General features: G+C 41.0%; 1 protein-coding gene across 1 annotated transcript in view; it reads left to right on the forward strand.

Annotated features, from left to right (window-relative positions):
* Window positions 1–292: 292 nt before the first annotated feature.
* The window catches only part of GRHL3 (grainyhead like transcription factor 3), an 89,076-nt gene continuing 68,524 nt past the window's right edge, over window positions 293–20,844 (forward strand). Inside the window, exon 1 of the mRNA XM_070764219.1 lies at window positions 293–356. Within this exon, the coding sequence (XP_070620320.1) occupies window positions 340–356 (17 nt within the window). The 5' untranslated portion in view covers window positions 293–339. The remainder of the gene's footprint in view (window positions 357–20,844) is intronic.

Consider the following 20,844-nt stretch of genomic DNA (forward strand, 5'->3'; position numbering starts at 1 on the left):
GCAATTCACTTCATTTCTACACCTACACTTACAAACGTCCCGATAGGGCAGCTCTTTCCTCGCTGCCCGGTTTGCAAAGGGTTAATAAACTGCTGCACCTGCTGAGGTGTACCTGTCTCCTGGCACCTGTCTCTCCCAGCCAATCAGGCGCAAGAATCTGACAGAACCTACCTGTCAGCAGAACGCCCGTACAACATAAACCTCTAACTTGAAAGAAAGTCTTCACTTTTACAGCTGATGACTCTCTTTCGACGGTGCTAGGAGCGCTCCAGCCAAGGGAAGGGAAGGGAACTAACCATCTTTTGGCTAAGGCGACGTTGGAACAAACTTGGGCGGACCATGTCGAATGACGTTGAGTAAGTGGACTGAGTCTATTTTTTCTCTCCATGCGTTTCGGGATCCGAAGCTGGCTTTCGCTGCCGCCGCCGCGCGATTTCTAAGCAGATCTTTCTGATCGACAAAAAAAAGGGGAGGGGGCAGAGATTAGGAAAAGTAGGAATCGTCATTCCAAGCCCCTTCGCTTATTTCCCTTTGGAAGGGAGGGGGGAGGGAGGGGGGGGAGGGAGGGAGGAAGGAAGGAAGAAAGGAAGAAAGAAAGAAAGAAAGAAAGAAAGAAAGAAAGAAAGAAAGAAAGAAAGAAAGAAAGAAAGAAAGAAAGAAAGAAAGCTGATTTAATTAACTGGGAGTGGGTGGCTGAGTTTTTGGTTTCAGAATTTATGGCAGTCTTTTCCGCGTAGCGGGGCGTGGGACGCTCAATCTTTTAGCAAAGTTGCCCCGGGGTTGCAACTGAAATTTGCGATATTCCACAGCCTCCTTCTCGCAAATGTCAGCTGAGTTGGAAAAGGGGTAAGCTTTGTCTCTTAAATGTTTGGAGAAGAAGAAGAAGCAGCCGTCCAAAGGAATTGCCCGTTCCTTCCTTTCCTGTACGGTACAGCTAAGCTGAGAGTATTTATTTCCTCTGGAGGTTATTTTTTGGATGTTTATTATTTTTGGATACGATCCTGGATTTCGTTGCTGTTTCATAAGAACATCTCGGCTGGGAGAGAAGTCAAGATTCTTCTTCCCAGGGTACAGAGCGGTGCTTCTGAATTTCTGCTGATAAAGCTTTTGGGGAACTGTTGAGTCTTTCTTTTCTTTCAGAAAGCCTATCAAACTAGGCATTTCATTCACTTCTTCATGCAAAAGAACAAATATGGGAAACCCAAAATTTCTTATAAGCAACCGCTTATTCACAGTACTGTAATGTTAAAAAAAAAAACAGAGGGGAAAAATCTGCTTTCTAGATTTAATCCTACAACACATTTCTGAGTAGTTATTAATTCTACAATTAATAACTTTAATTAATTCAATTCAATGCGTTGTGGAATTAATACAATTAATTCTACAATGCATTTCTTTAGCTGTTACTGTGTACGTATAGCTAAAGAATATTTTTTTAAATATAAGATCAACGGCACCCTAGATTGTTAGCTAAGGCTGTTACCTACAGATAAACCCATTGAGCGTGATGGCATGTACTTTTTCTGCATAAGTAGATGTAGGAATGCCGAGCTGATGTCGCAGCGAAGTTTGCTGTGGAAATTGCTGGGCTAATGCTTTTGCTGGGCTAATGCTTCCCTTGCGGGACAGATGTCAGTAGGCGAGGCCTGTCCCATCAGATGCAGAGGCAATCTTCCGCTGGCACCCTTCCAGAAGTGAGGGCTGACACTCTACTTCTGTTGACTCAGATAATAACATAATCTACACTCAAAGGAGATGCCCTGACAGCTTTGAAGCTGGTTCACGTTGTGATTCATCCCCGTAGACTTCCTTTCACAGAATTGGGTTAGGGAAAACAGGTGCTTGAAATGGCTTGGAATTATGGCACAAAACTTGGCAGTAATTTGCTGAGGATTGGATCTCAGCAAGAAGAAGCCAGGGATAAACTAACTTGGATTTAATGTTGTGTGCCGTGCACCTATTAGATAATTAACACATCCAGTGCAGCTAATGGATGTCTCCTCACATCTTCAATAAAGACAGGCTAGATTAAAAAAAAAAAAATGATGGAGGCTGTGAAGGCTTTCAGGGGAGTCTTATCACTTTGTGTGTTCTAATACAGAAGGATGTAACTCTTAAAAGATATTTGACAATCTTTAAGTGTTGTACCTCATGATTCTTGGCAAATGTATTTTTTATTTTATATACTCTGAGAGCATATGCACCAAAGACAAATTCCTTGTGGTGTCCAATCACAATTATTGGCCAATAAAGAATTCTGTTCTGTTCTGTTCTGTTCAACTCCACTCTACTCTATCTATTCCTTATTTCTATTCTATTTTTATAAAGCAAAAATTGTATTGGTGAAGGCACAGCAGAGGTAATTTTACAGCAATACACAAAGTAGTATTTTGTTTGTTTGTTCTGGATTTTGTTTTTGTTTTGTTTTTTTGAGGGGGGGAAAAAGTGGCTTGGGGTACAATATGGCTGGATTCTCAATTCAAATTGTGCCGTTGGCTTCTTTGCGGAGAATACGTTGCTGACAATGAGATGATGTGGTGGAATGAGTGGGGAAGAAACCTGGAGCAATTGTCTGGATGCATAGAGGCTAAAGCCATATATTCACCTGCCTGCTTTAATTTTGAAGGTGCCAGTCTCTTTAAACCCCACCTGAGGGCAATAGTTGAACTCTACCAATATTGGCTTATTCCATGAACCAAAGTTTTCTGCCATGTGTAAAGCCAGTTTTTAACCTAAAAAGTGGTTAATTCTGATTTTTGGGTCTCAGCTGTAAAGTGAATGCAGTGTTTTCTCATGGAGATGGATAGATGGATGAATGGATGGGTGGATGGGTGGGTGGATGGATGGATGGATAGATAGATAGATAGATAGATAGATAGATAGATAGATAGATAGATAGATAGATAGATGGAAAGAGAGAGAGAGATCTTTGAATTAGCTTTTTCCTTTGCTTGAGAACAACCAGTGTATGTGAGTTATTCTATCCATCCAGGTTTGAGGTCAGCTACTCTATTGCAATTGCAACCTGCTTTAAGCAACTAATACTTTTACATTGCATGAAGATGGTAACAGGAAAATCTGCATTCGTGGAATTTTCTTGCTTCAGCCTAGCCATTAATGGTGCAATGGTGGGGCTGGAGGAGCAAATTGACAAAGCTTGTTTTAGAAACACTCTTCTTTTTTTTTTTGGTCTTGATTTATGCCCTTTTTTCACCAGTGAAATTGCAGTAAATTACAGATGCCTCTTCCTACCCAACAGCTCAGCTCTAAGATATCTACAGTAATTACAGCTCTTTACATATCTCTGCATAGCAATTTTTTCCCCTAGTTGCTCCAAGCATTCAGCATATGTCTTATCTGGACAGGTTCCAGGGAAATATTTAAGATTGTGCCTGCTTTTCTCCTGGGCCTTTTCAGATGGGCTTTGAAAGGAAACTTGTTTCCTGCTTGCGTGGATAGTTGGTATCATAAGCTATCTGTCTTTTTCTTTATCTTCAAGAGTGGTTGTGTTTTTTTTAATGCACTGTATGAAGATGAGGAGTAAAGTTTTAACATCACATTTGAGGTTGTCACTTTGGGGTTCTGGGTGTCTTCTCCCCCCCGGGGACATACCTCATCTTTCCAAATGTTCAGAATGGATCCAGGATCTTTCAGGTGACTTTTCAACTTGATCTCACTGTGTTTAAATCTCTTCCAAGGTTTCTCAACGGTCCATGGCCATCATCCTTTAATTTTGCCTCTAAGGCAGGGGGTCTCCAACCTTGGCAGCTTTAAGGCTTGTGGACTTCAACTTCCAGAATTGAAGTCCACAAGCCTTAAAGTTGCCAAGGTTGGAAACTCTTGCTCTAAGGCCTGAGGCTGATTGGAGGATGGGTGGAGGGGAAGAGAACCACCAATGGCCTATTTATGCACTCTGGGATTTCTGCAGCCAGTTTTAGATCAGACTTTGGCTAACTTTGGCTTCTTGACTGTTTGCAATTATCTGGCCCTGTTGTCTGCAAGCTATAAGTAAGATGTGTACATGTGTACATATTTTCTCTCTCCCTCCCTCTCTCCCCCCAACTCTCTTTCTCTCTCTCTCTCTCTCTCACACACACACACACTTATCCATACAGGAAAAACCCGCGTCTTTCAAATGATGCCTTTCCAAAAGGCAATTGTTCCATTTCAAAGGAAACCTCTTCGGAGAAAGAGATGAGTTTATCACATAAACCATCACCACCACTATGATTCCCGAAAGAGTCCACAGTTTCCAAAAAAGAGGGGTGGGATTACATTGTGTTCTCTCCTCCCCACCTCCCGTCCAACCCCCACCCCCGCATCCTTTTGAAGAATCTGCATTCTCTAGGCCTTTCCTTTGAAATCTTCCCGACAATCATATATGTTGTTTACGCAGCAGGCACGAAAAAAGCTCTTGATTTTTCCACCCTGTTTGAAAGGTAGTTGACTGGCTAATAGTTGCCCTGTCTCCTCTATTGTGATGTTGAACTCGGATAAAAAGAGCCCCACATTGTGATGCTTCTTCTCTGGGGTCTGTCCTGATGCCCCGACTGTCTCTTTAGGCCTCTTGAATATGCAGGCCATCTCTTTCAAAGAAGGGATCAAGGGGTCCCATCCACAGAGATGCTGATGGGTTCCACCTGAAGGCAAGGAATGCAATCTACAATCAGGGACAGTTATCTTCAGGGTCAACCTGGGGCAGGTTAGGGCCGAGAAGCTCCATTGGAAAGAAAATCAAGGGTTTGGAGAATATGACAAGTCTACAAGCAGCTTGGAAGATTTTTTTCTTCTCAGCCAAGATGGGGAAAAACTCTTCTCTTCATTCTTTAACAAACTGGCATCCTTTGGGCGTCTTGGGACTACAATTAACGAAATAATAGAATAACAGGATTGGAAAGGACTTTGAATATACATAGGAATTAAAGTAGAACGATTATAAAAGAAGAAGAAAATGGAGAATGAATGGTGGTAGACCCATATGATGAAATTAAGTTTTGGGGAGGCAGCATTAGATAAGTAGCATATACCTAAAATAAAGAATTGCATGTATAGAAATGATTCAAAGTAATAAATTTAGAAGAGACACCCTGACAGTTTTAAAATGTACGGGAGCAAGCTATCAGTCTGTTAAACATGAGATGAACTAGGACAAGGGTAGGCAAAGTTGACTCTTCTATGACATCTGGACTTCAACTCCCAGAATTCCTGAGCTAGCATAATTGGCTCGGGAATTCTGGGAGTTGAAGTCCACAAGAGAAGAGCCAACTTTGCCTACCCCTGACCTAGGATAATAATCACTCAGGGGAAAGGTAAAGAAGGAGAAAGAGGGAGGGAGAAGAGAAGGAGTGGAGGGAAATAGGAAGGGGGAGAGAAGAAGTAAGAAAGTAAGGGGAAGAGGTGGAGAAAGAGAGAGGGGAGTGTAAAGAAAAGAAGAATAACAGGCTCATGAACAGAAATATAAAATAGGTGCAAATTTTATTTATTTATTTTATTTTAGTCGATTTATTGGCCACCCTTTCTCCTAGCAGACTCAGGGCAGATGGGATATTGATTTAAGAATGATTGATAAAATGTATAATTACTGTATGTATATTATTGATATATATTTAAGGTATATGCATTTTATATATATACAGTATATAAGAAAATTGTGGAGAATACGTGTGTGTGTGTGTGTGTGTGTGTGTGTGTGTGTGTGTGTGTGTGTTTATAGGGAAGGGAAGGAAGGATGGAAGGAAGGAAGGAAGGAAGGAAGGATGGAAGGAAGGAAGGAAGGATGGAAAGAAGGATGGAAGGAAGGAAGGATGGAAGGAAGGAAGGATGGATGGAAGGAAGGATGGAAAGAAGGATGGAAGGAAGGAAGGATGGATGGAAGGAAGGATGGAAAGAAGGATGGAAGGAAGGAAGGAAGGAAGGATGGAAGGAAGGATGGATGGATGGATGGATGGAAGGACTTTGGGAGTCTTTTAGTCTAATCCCTTGCTCAATAGGAAGCTCTATATCCTTTCAGACAAATGGTTATCCAACATCCTCTAAAAAACCTGCAGTATTGGAGCATTCACAACTTCTGGAGGCAAGCTGTTCCACTGTCAGGAAATTTCTCCTTAGTTCTAGGCTGCTTCTCTCCTTAATAAGTTTCAGTCCTTTGCTTCTTCTCCTTCAAACATCAGTTATGATATTTTGAAATGGAAATAACATTTTGTATTTATGTCAAGATCTTCCTCAGGAAGAGCTGACAATTGTTTTCCTGTTAGAGAGAGGGAATCTGACCCTCTTCTTCCTTGAAATTCCCTGTGGGACATAAAACATCATTGCGTAGTTGTTTGAATGGAACTTCTGCCATATTGTAGAGATACAAGGGGTGGGTTGCGGCTGATTTGGACCGGTTCCTCAGAACCGGTAGCTCTGACTCCAAGCCGAGAGCAAACCAGTTCTCTTCATCTGTGAAAGTGGGCCCGCCAGTCTGCCCCGGGGTTATACTGACAACCAAATACTTTTTATATCTACTTTTTTAACATGTATATTGCCCACCCTATTCAGTAATATATAGTCAATGCAACTAAATGTATGATATCTTGCTGAATAATACATACCTCTATTTGGTATGTCTGCATGGAGATCCACCATATTAAGTCCATTTATTATTAAGTCAAGGCTGAGTCAACCTTGAGCCAGTGATGAGATTTGAACCACTGACCTACAGATCTATAGTCAGTTTCAGAGGCCTGCAGTACAGCACTCTACCTGCTACGCCACCCCGGCCCAATATTTAAATGTATTGTTAAAAGTCTATTTAAATGTAGCATCCAACAGCTCTCTGATGGTGACCCTTTTGTTCATTGCTAAGTGCAAGTGTAGCTCTGGGATAAAAACTGTTCCAAAAACATGTGCTCCAAGTCTTGTCAACTTAACATCATGTCACCTTTTAGCTCCAGAAATGGTGTGTGATGGTTTGCATCAGACATGCAGTTTTGAAAACCAGGTGTTGTGTACCAGCCACGGGATAGATTTAAATTTTTGAAAATAAAAGAAAAAGAAATTCAAACATTCTACGGTTCAGAAAAGATAGGCAAAGAAAAAAGGACTCTACAAAATTTTTTTTGATTGATTTTGTCCAATACACAATGAAGGTTTTAGTGGGTATACACATAGTAAAATACATGATGAAGGTTATAGAGGAGATACTCATAGTAAAATATATCTATGAAATAATAGAAAAGAAGATATAGTAATAGAACATATCAATGAAAGAATAGAAGAAGAGATATAGGAATAGAAGAAAGGTAGAGGAGATATAGGAGAGCAATAGGACAGGGGACGGAAGGCACTCTAGTGCACTTGTACTCGCCCCTTACTGACCTCTTAGGAATCTGGATAGGTCATGTCTATTTCTCTTTATCTTTTCATTTATTCATTTGCAATTTTGCACTTTAGGCATTTTTGACTGTCTCTGCTCTTTGACTATGTGAGCTCCAAAATAAAGGTGGTTACTGCAGGCACACACCTACTGGCGGTTTTATCCTTGTGTGCTGACTGGATATTACTTCCTGGAATTCCCCTCTCCCCACCTCTCCCCATATCCTTCCCCCCCCCCACCAGGGATCCAGCTGCCCCCTTCTGCAGTGGCGCGGGCCAAGGGGGTGAGGAAAGGCCCTGCCGTGCGGCAGGAAAATTGCCGGCCTCGAAGGAGTTAAGCCAGCTGTGGTTTTTGTGGTCGAAACCATGATTGCCAGGAGCAAATTTTTGTCATGCAGCAAGGTGTGCTCTTGAAATTTTGACTTATGCTTTTGGTGAATGAAAAGGTAAAAGCCTTTTATTAACGTGCAGGAGGGCTCCTCCTGGATCTAGGCTCTTTGTGTTTGTGTGTGTGCGTAAGTTTGTGTATGACACAGAGACTGAAACAGATTGCATGCATGGATGTCTATCCCTTCCCTTTTCTTTCTTTCTTTTTTAAAATAGTTTTGATTAATTTTCCAATGTTAAAAAAAAACACAAAGACAAAAGACAAATAAATAAAAAATAAAAAATAATAAGACAAAAAAAATCAAATTGAACAGATGCAGAATAGGTCCAAATATAAACATTAAGAACACTCTTCAATATATTTTACAGTATTCCGTGTCAAAATATATGTTGTTGTTGTTGTTGTTGTTGTTGTTGTTGTTATAATAATAATAATAATTATTATTATTATTAATTAGATTTGTATGCCGCCCCTCTCCGTAGACTCCGTACTACTTAACTGCTTCATTTAAGTTAGTACTGTACATGTTTTTTTGCCATTGGTAATTGAACCTGTAGTTATCATTATTACTATTATTACTATTATTACTATTATTATTATTATTATTATTATTATTAATTAGATTTGTATGCCACCCCTCTCCGTAGACTCCGTACTACTTAACTGCTTCATTTAAGTTAGTACTGTACATGTTTTTTTGCCATTGGTAATTGAACCTGTAGTTATCATTATTACTATTATTACTATTATTACTATTATTATTATTATTATTATTATTATTATTAATTAGATTTGTATGCCACCCCTCTCCGTAGACTCCGTACTACTTAACTGCTTCATTTAAGTTAGTACTGTACATGTTTTTTTGCCATTGGTAATTGAACCTGTAGTTATCATTATTACTATTATTACTATTATTACTACTACTATTATTATTATTATTATTAATTAGATTTGTATGCCACCCCTCTCCGTAGACTCCGTACTACTTAACTGCTTCATTTAAGTTAGTACTGTACATGTTTTTTTGCCATTGGTAATTGAACCTGTAGTTATCATTATTACTATTATTACTATTATTACTACTATTATTATTATTATTATTATTATTATTAATTAGATTTGTATGCCACCCCTCTCCGTAGACTCCGTAATACTTAACTGCTTCATTTAAGTTAGTACTGTACATGTTTTTTTGCCGTTGGTAATTGAACCTGTAGTTATCATTATTACTATTATTACTATTATTACTATTATTACTATTATTATTATTATTATTATTATTTATTAGATTTGTATGCCACCCCTCTCCGAAGACATATATATATATAATATAATATTTTATCATTCAGGTTTTAGGTTTTTTCTGTTTCTTAACTTTGATTCCTATTTTCTAGCCAATTGTAAAATCTATTCCGAATTCTATAATAGTCCTATTCCTCTTTTTTTCTTTTAATTCCAATAACGCCCTATCCATTTCAGCACATTCTCCCTTCCCTTTTTTGCTTCCTTCATTTCAAGTGGGGGGGGGGGAGAGTTTGGAAAGTGCTCTAAAGTTAGGGAAAAGTTTGCAGATGACCTTTTCTCCACCGAAACAAGTTCGCCTGCAACCGGTGTGCCTTTTGTCTGTGGCTTGCACAACTCTCCCTGGCTGTGCTCATACCATTTGCTAGTACCAGGGACAGTTGTTTGCTTTCCATAGGAGCTCTCTACTTGAGAGTTGCAAGATTTTGAAAAGGATTTTGGCTGTTGGCAGAATTGAGCCGGCGCACTGGTTAGAGTGCAGCACTGCAGGCTACTTCAGCTAACTACAGCGGGTGAGTACAAGTGCACTAGAGTGCCTTCCGTCCCCTGTCCTATTGCTCTCCTATATCTCCTATTCCTTTCTTCTATTCCTATATCTCTTCTTCTATTCTTTCATTGATATGTTCTATTCCTATACCTTCTTTTCTATTCTTTCTTAGATATATTTTACTATGAGTATCTCCTCTATAATCTTCATCATGTATTTTACTATGTGTATATAGATATATACCCACTAAAACCCTCATTGTGTATTGGACAAAATGAATAAATAAATAAATAAATAAATAAAAATAAATAAATAACTGCTAGCTGTAGTTCAGCAGTTCAAATCTCACCAACTCAAAGTTGGCTCAGTCTTCCATCCTTCCAAGGTGGGTCAAACGAAGACCCAGATTGTTGAGGGCAAGGGGCTGATTCTGTAAACCACTTAGAGAGGGCTGTAAAAGCACTGTGAAGTGGTATATACGTCTAAATGCTATATTGTTATATTCTTAGATGACTTCTTACATACTGGAAGCCTTCGGTTTACAACCCCTGGTTTAAATGACTGTTTGAAGTTACAGCGGCATCGAACCGATCATTAGTCCTCACACTTATGACTGTTACAGCATCCCATGGTCACGTGATCAAAACATTGACCCCTGGCAAAGGTTGTAGCACAGTGATGGCGAACCTATGGCACGGGTGCCACAGGTGGCACGCGGAGCCACATCGGCTGGCACGTGAGCCATTGGTGGAAGGTCTTAAGCATAAAACCTATCAGGAAAGACTTAATGAACTCAATCTGTATAGTCTGGAGGACAGAAGGGAAAGGGGGGATATGATCAAAACATTTAAATATGTTAAAGGGTTAAATAAGATTCAGGAGGGAAGTGTTTTCAATAGGAAAGTGAACACAAGAACAAGGGGGCACAATCTGAGGTTAGTTGGGGAAAAGATTAGAAGTAATGTGAGAAAATATTATTTTATTGAAAGAGTAGTAGATGCTTGGAACAAACTTCCAGCAGACATGGTCGGCAAATCCACAGTCACTGAATTTAAACATGCCTGGGATAAACATAGATCCATCCTAAGATAAAATACAAGAAATAGTAGAAGGGCAGACTAGATGGACCGTGAGGTCTTTTTCTGCCGTCATTCTTCTATGTTTCTATGTTTCTATTGCCCTAGCTCAGCTGCAATGTGCATTTGTGTGCTGGCCAGCTGATTTTTGGCTCCTACAGAGGCTCCGGGAGGGTGTTTTTGGCTTCCAGAGAGCCTCCACGGGGATGGGGGAGGAGGTTTTTACTCTCCCCACAGCTCCAGGGAAGCTTTTGGTGCCTGGAATGGGTGAAACGTGAGCCTACTGGGCCACCAAAAGTTGGGAAAGAGGCCGCTTCTGGCCTCCAGAGTGCCGCCAGGGGATGAGGGAAGCTGTTTTTGCCCTCCTCAGCCACTGAATTATGGGCATGGGCACTTGCGCATATGCGCCCACGCTCTTTCGGCACCCGAGGAAAAAAAGTTTCACCATCACTGTTGTAGCATCTCGGGGATCGTGTGATCACCACGTGGGAAGACAGAATGTCTTAACGACTGTGTGTTTCACTTAACCACTACAATGGCTCATTTAACAACTGTGGCAAAAAAACACCAAGTCATAAAATTGGGTGCACCACACTTAGTATTTATTTATTTATTTATTATTTGGATTTGTATGCCGCCCCTCTCTCGCTCAGCACTCGGGTCCCAATTCAATTCAGTTCAGGACTGTGTCTGCCTCCGCCTGCGCATATAAGCACAAAGCCAGCATAGCACTTAAATGAGCATTGATATAAGTCCCATTTTCTTGTCTGAAAGACACAATGGGAATGTAGGAAGTCGGCTTCAGTATTGGGTTCCTACAGGTATGGATGAAGACACCGCACCTGGAGTAAAATTGGAGCTGCATGCGCAGCTTTGGGCTTCTAGCATGCTCAGACTGATGCGTGAAGGGATGTGCACATGGGTGAGGTTTCAGCGATTTTTTGCTTCTGAGCATGCACATAAGCAAAAATAATTGCCAAAATCTCACCCGCATGCGCATCCCCTCGTGCATCAGTCTGCGCATGCGCAGAAGCAAAATATCACTCGGATGCATGTACACACACACAAAGCTGCACACACAGCGCACCAGGAGTGGCGGAAGTGGCAACACCCACCCATCCACCCCCCGGTTGGCTTATATTGTTTGGGTTCACACAACCTGCTCAATATGCTCTGGGAATGTGTTGAAGTTCAAACATTTTGGAAGGAACTACAGAATGGAATTAACAATATGCTAAACATTAATTGGATAATCACGAAAGAATTAGCAACACTAGTTAAATATGGGGAATTACGAGAATTTAAAGAAATCAAAACAGCAGCTTTGGAAAGCGCTCAAGCAGTAGTGGTACTAGGGTGGAAGGATAGTAATAAATGGACAATCCAGAATTGGTACTGGTATATGGTGGACCACATCCACTTCGAAATTATGGAAATAAGATTAAATAACTTGGATGAAAATAAATTGGAGAAGCTGATGGCACGATGGAATAAGGTGAAAAGTTATATCTTAAGTAGGATTTATGACGACAATGTGAAAAATAAATTCCAATCACTTTTTGTATGTAAAGAAATGTAAACCGGAGCTAAGGAAGAAATTGAAATTTATTGGAAATAATTTAACCCCCTAAATGGTGGTGGGGTTTATTGGTGTTGGGCACTTTTTCTTTAAGATTTTTTTGTTTCTTTGTTTGTTGTAATAAAAATTTAATAAAAATATTTTTTTAAAAAACAAACCCACAACCTGCTAAATGTTTGGTTCTGGAGCAGTATGCTGTGCAATGGCTTATGAACTGAGGGATGGGCAGACTTTTGCCAATCAGGCTTTTGACTGATGTGTTTAACCAATCCCTGTTAACAGGAGATGTTCCTGAGGATTGGAGAATGGCCAGTGTTGTGCCTATCCACCAGAAGGGCAGTAGAGAAGAAGCTGGTAACTACAGGCCAGTTAGCTTGACATCAGTTGTAGTTAAAATGATGGAGACTCTACTCAAAAAGAGGATAAATCAGCACCTAAAAAACAATAACTTATTGGACCCAAATCAGCATGGCTTTACTGAAGGCAAATCATGTCAGACTAATCTCATTGATTTCTTTGACTATGTCACAAAGGTGTTGGATCAAGGTGGTGCCGTGGATATTGCCTCTCTGGACTTCAGCAAAGCCTTTGATACGGTTCCACATAAAGAGCTGAACATATATCCATTGTAAGATAAAATACAGGAAATAGTATAAGGGCAGACTAGATGGACCATGAGGTCTTTTTCTGCCGTCAGTCTTCTATGTTTCTATGTTTCTAACCCCACCCACAGGGGATGAATGGCAGGCAATAAGGGAGGAGAGGAGGCGGCTGGGATTATTTGCGCAAATGTTGCCTCTACTGATCTCAGAAAGGCTAAGCCGGGTCAAAGCTAGTTGCTATTTGGATGGGAGCTTGCTGAGATAAGAAGCTAGAAAAAGACAACTGATTTTGCACCAGAAAGTATGCTTTTAGGAATTTGGAAAAGACAATAGCCCTCCAAAAAATGTTATATCTCATGACACATACAATTACCGCGGTAAGAATCTCTATCGCGTAAATGTGGAAAAAAGATCAGATTCCACCTGAAAATTTAATTATAGAAAAAATATATAGATGTGCGGAAATGGACCAAAGGACGAATGCAATTAAAGGAAGGAAAAGTAAAGAAACCAACAAGACGTGGCAAAAATGGCATGAATGAATCCCCAGCAAAAATCAAACCTAACAATACAGAGTATCAGTGTACATAAATAGAAAGGAAACTAGTATAAAAATATAAAGACACATAGAGAAAGGAAACAACTACCAATGTTTAATTATTAATTGCTATAAAATAAAGAGTATCTTTGTTTGTTGAATATATGTGAGTGCATAGAGTTCAATTTAAGAAAATGTGTAGAATTGACAATGTATATATGGGCGTGGCTTGTGCAGGACACCCTGCATTTTCTTTCAACATGTTTCAATGCAAATTGGGTGCTCTGGGGTGGAGCTCCATTTTTGCTACCCCACTGCATCCACCCACATCCGGTCAGTAGACTACTCCTGCTTGTACACTACTCTGAGTCACTTCGAGAAGAGTGGCATAGAAATCAAATAGATAGATAGATAGATAGATAGATAGATAGATAGATAGATAGATAGATAGATAGATAGATAGATAGATAGATAGATAGATAGATAGATCTCCTATTCCTTTCTTCTATTCCTATATCTCTTCTTCTATTCTTTCATTGATATGTTCTATTACTATATCTTCTTTTCTATTCTTTCATAGATATATTTTACTATGAGTATCTCCTCTATAACTTTCAACATGTATTTTACTATGTGTATATATATATACAGTATGACGGTCTTGGTATATTCGGGTTTCTTCCCGTGTAGAATTTTGAAATTTCTGGCGACGTTTCGACGAGGTCCCACTCGTCATCTTCAGGCTGGTGTTTCTGTCCTTGTTCTAGGGTGAACACATATACAGTATATATATATATATACCCACTAAAGCTCTCATTGCGTATTGGACTAAATAAATAAATAAATATAAATAAATAAATAAATAAATAAATAAATAAATAAATAAATAAATGATAGATAGACAGACAGACAGACAGACAGACAGACAGACAGACAGACAGATAAAATCTCATGCACGAGAGCATGCTCACATAAGATTTTACTTGGCCTACCAGGGGTCAAAGAGCTTAATAAATTGTGCATTGGTGGATGTCAGATATTGGCAGTTGTGACGCATATTTTGAGCAACACGGAACTGCAGCAGAGGGATGAGAGAGCCACATGCGGCTCCAGAGCCGCGAGTTGCTGACTCCTGCTATAGGGTTTCCATTCCTCCTGCAGTTGAGAGCAAGGGTGGGGGGAGGAATTTTGGGAATGTGACGATGAAGTGTCCTCTTACTCTCTCCGGGTCTTGAAACGAACATAGCCAGTCACCGTTTCCAAAGTAGAGAAGGGGCACAATTAAAGTTTTCCTTATTGTGAAAGGTTTCACAAACTTTTTTTGTCCCAGGTTGCATTATCAGTGAAGATTCATCTCTGCCCACGCACTCACGCTCCACACCTTGTTTCACGTAAACTTTCATACTGCTCCCCTCAGAGGTGGGTTTCAGCAGGTTCTGACCAGCTCTGGAGAACTGGTAGCGGAAATTTTAAGTCATTCGGAGAACTGGTAAAAAACACCTCTGACTGGTCCCACCCCCATTTATTCTCTGCCCCCGAATCCTAGCTAATCGGGAGGAAATGAGAATTTTGCAGTAACCTTCCCCTGGAGCAGAGGCTCTAATCTCCGGGGGAAGTTGATTCCAGAGGGCCGGGGCCACCACAGAGAAGGCTCTTCCCCTGGGGCCCGCCAAACGACATTGTTTGGTTGACGGGACCCGGAGAAGGCCAACTCTGTGAGACCTTATTGGGCGCTGGGATTCGTGCGGTAGAAGGCGGTTCCGGAGGTATTCTGGTCCAATGCCATGTAGGGCTTTAAAGGTCATTACCAACATTTTGAATTGTGACCGGAAACTGATCAGCAGCCAATGCAGGCCACGGAGTGTTGTAGAAACGTGGGCAAATTTATTATTTATTATTTATTAATTGGACGTATATGCCACCCCTCTCCGAGGACTCGGGGTGGCTCTCAACAAACAAAAAGATACAATATAAAACATTTCTAAGCCAATTAATAGAATATTATTAATTGTTGGAAGTCTGCTAACTTAAGTGCTTAGTTAGTTTTAACCCTGGTGAAACATATGGCAGGCGAGGGAAATTATTGTTCGGTGCGAATCCAAACCTCTTTTTAACCAATTAATTACATTTATAATACCACCTATTTTATTATCCAAAGTGACACTGGGTTGGCTCTTAGTTAATCATTCACTGCATTTCACAAATTTAGTAAGTAGACTAAGTCAATAATCAATCAGGTTGATTTAATTGTACAGGAAATGACTTTTTTAAAAAGTCAAAATTAGGGCCACAACAATGAGCTCAGAGCTCTATTTCTTAAAGTGGGTCGCCTTTTCTAAACCATTTGACTTGGACGGTTGATCTAGAAACATAGAAACATAGAAGACTGATGGCAGAAAAAGACCTCATGGTCCATCTCGTCTGCCCTTATACTATTTCCTGTATTTTATCTTACAATGGATATATGTTTATCCCAGGCATGTTTAAATTCAGTTACTGTGGATTTACCAACCACGTCTGCTGGAAGTTTGTTCCAAGGATCTACTACTCTTTCAGTAAAATAATATTTTCTCAAGTTGCCTTTGATCTTTCCCCCAACTAACTTCAGATTGTGTCCCCTTGTTCTTGTGTTCACTTTCCTATTAAAAACACTTCCCTCCTGGACCTTATTTAACCCTTTAACATGTTTAAATGTTTCGATCATGTCCCCCCTTTCCCTTCTGTCCTCCAGACTATACAGGTTGAGTTCCTGAAGTCTTTCCTGATACGTTTTATGCTTAAGACCTTCCACCATTCTTGTAGCCCGTCTTTGGACCCGTTCAATTTTGTCAATATCTTTTTGTAGGTGAGGTCTCCAGATTATTGTTTCTCAAACTTCACAAATTTAAGATATGTGGGCTTCGGTTCCCAAGATTGCTGGCTGAGGAGTTGAAGTTCATGCATCTTAAAGTTGCCAAGGCTGATATTTAGATCATTTGTTCTCTTCTTTTTGACCAGGTAAGAATACAGCCACCTGGTCCCTATCTTTGTTGACAAGATGGGTTTCCTACACCCCCTTTTATTCACCCTTCTCTGCCTGACAGCTACACAAAAGAGAACAAGCTTGTTAAAAAAAAAAAGGAAAGTTTGTTTTACCAAAACCAAATTGCCCGAAGACTGACGTTAACATGACAAACTTTGGGAGGTCGAAATAAGCGAGGTGTGGACTTCTTGAGAAGTCCTCTTGAAATCTTTCTGAGAAGTCTTCCCATCCTCACCTCGCTTATTTACCGCAGACTTGTTCCTGCCCTGTTTCATATTTAAAGAGAGAACGTACATGGGCAAAGGATGTCTTTGTTTCTCTGTCTCTCTCTCACGTTGTTTGTGTTTGTCTATGTGGAGGTATCAGCAATGGAGTATTTTTGTATTTACATAATTTAATAGCCTACGAATATGACAATAGTAAATATGGCTCATGAATATAGCATATGCATGCAGGTAGTCCTTTATTTATAACCAAAATTGGGCCCAGAATTTCTGTTGCTAAGCAAGGCAGTTGTTAAGTAAGTCATGCCTGATTTTACAACCTCTTTTTGTCATGGTTTGGAACCAACCCATACCGCATTTTTGATATTAATACCCTTGAAAATGTCCAAAGATACTTCACCAGAAGAGCTCTTCACTCCTCTACCAGTAACAGAACACCCTACGAAAATTAGACTTACAATCCTGGGTCTAGAAAGCTTAGAACTAAGACGCCTCAAACATGATCTAATATTAACCGCTCCAAACTTGACTGTAAAAAATACAACTTTAGTAATCGAGTTGTCGAAGCGTGGAATTCACTACCGGACTCTGTAGTATCATCCCCTAACCCCCAACACTTTACCCTTGGACTATCCACGGTTGACCTCACCAAGTTCCTAAGAGGTCAGTAAGGGGCATACATAAGTGCACCAGAGTGCCTACCGTCCCCTGTCCTATTGTCTCTCCTATATCTCCTATATCTTCTCTTCTATACCTATATCTTTTTCTGTAAAAATATATTCCAAGGTGCCAGAATAGAAGCTTTTAGTTCCTAACACCAGGGGAAATTTGTCTTTTCCCTTGGTCTCAGGCGACCCCTGTGACACAATCGTTCAACCCACAAAGAGTCCCGATCCCCAGGTTGAGAACCACTGCCCCAAGCCCTAATTTTTTGTTGCCATCTAATGGTCCTCTTCCTCCCCCTCCTCCTCCCCCTCCTCCTCCTCCTCCTCCTCATTATTATTATTATTAATCATCGTGCAGTCAGTCGTTCAGATTGGGTTTGGCAAGTAAAGTTGTCTTTTGTAATTGACATTTGCAAATGGCAAATTTGTCAGTGCCTACATTGTTCAAGTGATGCTCCAGTTGTTTTGGAATTGTACCCCAAAACAACAACTATTACTACTACAACAACTACTGCCACTACCATTATTATTATTATTATTACTACTATTACTATTATTATTATTATTATATATTATATATTATTATTATTACTACTACTATTACTATTATTATTATTACTACTACTACTACTACTACTATTATTATTATTATTATTATCATCATCATCATCATTATCATCATCAATGTTATTATTATTATCCAGAGCTGGTATCCCAAAGAAGAGATGTCAACAAAGCAAACCTAGCGGGGGTGGGTTCTGACTTACCTCACTGCTGGCTTGCTTCCTGTTGTATGGCGCACCTGCGCAGTGCTAAAAACCCACCCTCTGCACATGCACAAAAGCAAAAAACCCAGAATGGCACCTCTGCAAGAGCTGCTTTGGGGACATGGCAGGCCTAGGTTGCTCCCAGTTCCAGCAACCCAGACCACCAAGTTACTACCAGTTTCGTAATGCCGATCTGAACCGGGAGGAACCCAAGCTCTGAAACCTAGGATATACATATAGTGTAGAACAGTGGTTCTCAACCTGGGATTCGGGACCCCCTTAGGGGTCGAATGATCATTTCACAGGGGTCAGCTAAGACAATGGTCAAAAGACAAATTTCCCTTGGTATTAGGAACTAAAACTTCTGTTCTGGCGTCTTGGAACCTATTTTTACAATCCGACCAATCAGGCATTCACAGTGGGGTTATCCCTCTGACCTTCCTGCCAATCAGCTTAAAGCTTTGTTGGGAGAATTGGCGCTAGACTTATGGTTGGGGGTCACCACAACATGAGGAACTGTATTAAGGGGTCACAGCATTAGAAAGGTTGAGAACCACTGGTGCAGAATGAACAGTCAAACAAGCATGCTATATTCTGAAGTGATATTATGAACAATGCAGACCATTAAAAGCTGGCTTTTCCAGCAAGCCTTGGGGAAGATATATCATAAAGCGTTTCGTTCTTGGAATAGAATGTTCTGTTACAACTGGGTTTGTTTGCTGTCCCTGGCATAGAATTGTCAGTTCTCTGCTGCTTGTTGGATTTTTAAGTTTGTGTTTGGGCTTATTTTTGGTAAGCCACTGAGTCAGTTCCTGGATTCGTCCAGTAAATAACAACAACATGGGAGTGCTAAGCTATGTCACGATTTCCTGAACAAACCATGTTTGCTGGGATTCACCCAATAGCCAGAAAGCTACTGTTTACAGAACCCAGTGGCTGATTTACACACACTGCATTCACACCAAACAAAACACAACCTGCGTGAACCCACCCGAAAGCAAGAATTTTGAATTTTCTGCTGATTTTCAGTAAGAATAGAGCTTCAAAGGGACCTTGGTGATCTTCTAGTCCAGGGGTAGGCAAAGTTGGCTCTTCTATGACCTGTGGACTTCAACTCCCAGAATTCTGGAGCTAGCTTGATTGGCTGAGGAATTATGGGAGTTGAAGTCCATAAGTCATAGAAGAGCCAACTTTGCCTACCCTGTTCTAGTCCAACCCCCTGCTCAACCAGGGGACCCCATACCATTTCAGACAGGTGGCTGGCCAGTCTTTTCTTTAAAACCTCCAGCAATGAAACACCCACAACTTCTAGTGGCAAACTGTTCCACTGGCATGGGGGAATTGAAACATCTCCCCCTTGCCCATGTAGTTTCTGTGTATGATTCGATTGTGTGCTTGTTTTTTATATATTGGGGGTTCTTTTGGATTTTTAACCTAAAACTGTAATTTAGATTGCTAAATATTAGATTTGTTTGTTTGTTTGTTTGTTTGTTTGTTTGTTTGTTTGTTTATTAGATTTGTATGCCGCCCCTCTCTGAAGACTCGGGGCGGCTAACAACAATGAAAAGACAATGTAAACAAATCTAATATTAAAAATAATTTAGAAAACCCCAATTTAAAGAACCAGTCATACATAAAAGCATACCATGTATACATTCTATAAGCTTAGGGGGAAGTGAAATTTCAATTCCCCCATGCCTGACGACAGAGGTGGGTTTTAAGGAGCTTGCGAAAGGCAAGGAGGGTGGGGGCAACTCTGATATCTGGGGGAAGCTGGTTCCCGAGGGTCGGGGCCGCCACAGAGAAGGCTCTTCTCCTGGGTCCTGCCAAACGACATTGCTTAGTCGATGGGACCCGGAGAAGGCCAACTCTGTGGGACCTAACCGGTCGCTGGGATTTGTGCGGCAGTATTGTTTTTTACCATTGTTGTGAGGGGCCCGAGTCTGCAGAGAGGGGCGGCATATAAATCCAATAAATCTAATCTAATCTAATTGTTCCCACTGTTAGGAATTTTCCAATTCCAGGTTGCTTCACTCCTTAATTAGTTTCCATCCCTTGTTTCACGTCTTCCCTTAGATTTTGATGGTTTTCTGCAGATCCATTCTGTAACTTTTGATGGATTCCACGCACAGACTCAAACTCAACCCGGATAAGACGGAGTGGCTGTGGGTTTTGCCTCCCAAGGACAATTCCGTCTGTCCTTCCATTACCCTGGGGGGGGGAATTATTGACCCCCTCGGAGAGGGTCCGCAACTTGGGCGTCCTCCTCGATCCACAGCTCACATTAGAGAACCATCTTTCAGCTGTGGCGAGGGGGGCGTTTGCCCAGGTTTGCCTGGTGCACCAGTTGCGGCCCTATCTGGATCGGGACTCGCTACTCACAGTCACTCATGCCCTCATCACCTCGAGATTCGACTACTGTAATGCTCTCTACATGGGGCTACCTTTGAAAAGTGTTCGGAAACTTCAGATCGTGCAGAATGCAGCTGCGAGAGCAGTCATGGGCCTACCTGGGTATGCCCATGTTTCACCAAAACTCCGCAGTCTGCATTGGCTACCGATCAACTTCCGGTCACAATTCAAAGTGTTGGTTATGACCTTTAAAGCCCTTCATGGCACTGGACCAGAATATCTCAGAGACCACCAGCTGCCGCACGAATCCCAGCGACCAATTAGGTCCCACAGAGTGGGCCTTCTCCGGGTCCCGTCAACTAAACAATGTCAGTTGGCGGGCCCCAGGGGAAGAGCCTTCTCTGTGGCGGCCCCGACCCTCTGGAACCAACTCCCCCTGGAGATTAGAACTGCCCCTACTCTCCTTGCCTTTCGCAAGCTCCT

This window comes from Erythrolamprus reginae, chromosome 11, assembly GCF_031021105.1.
Source record: "Erythrolamprus reginae isolate rEryReg1 chromosome 11, rEryReg1.hap1, whole genome shotgun sequence".
NCBI classification, from domain to species: Eukaryota; Metazoa; Chordata; class Lepidosauria; order Squamata; family Dipsadidae; genus Erythrolamprus; species Erythrolamprus reginae.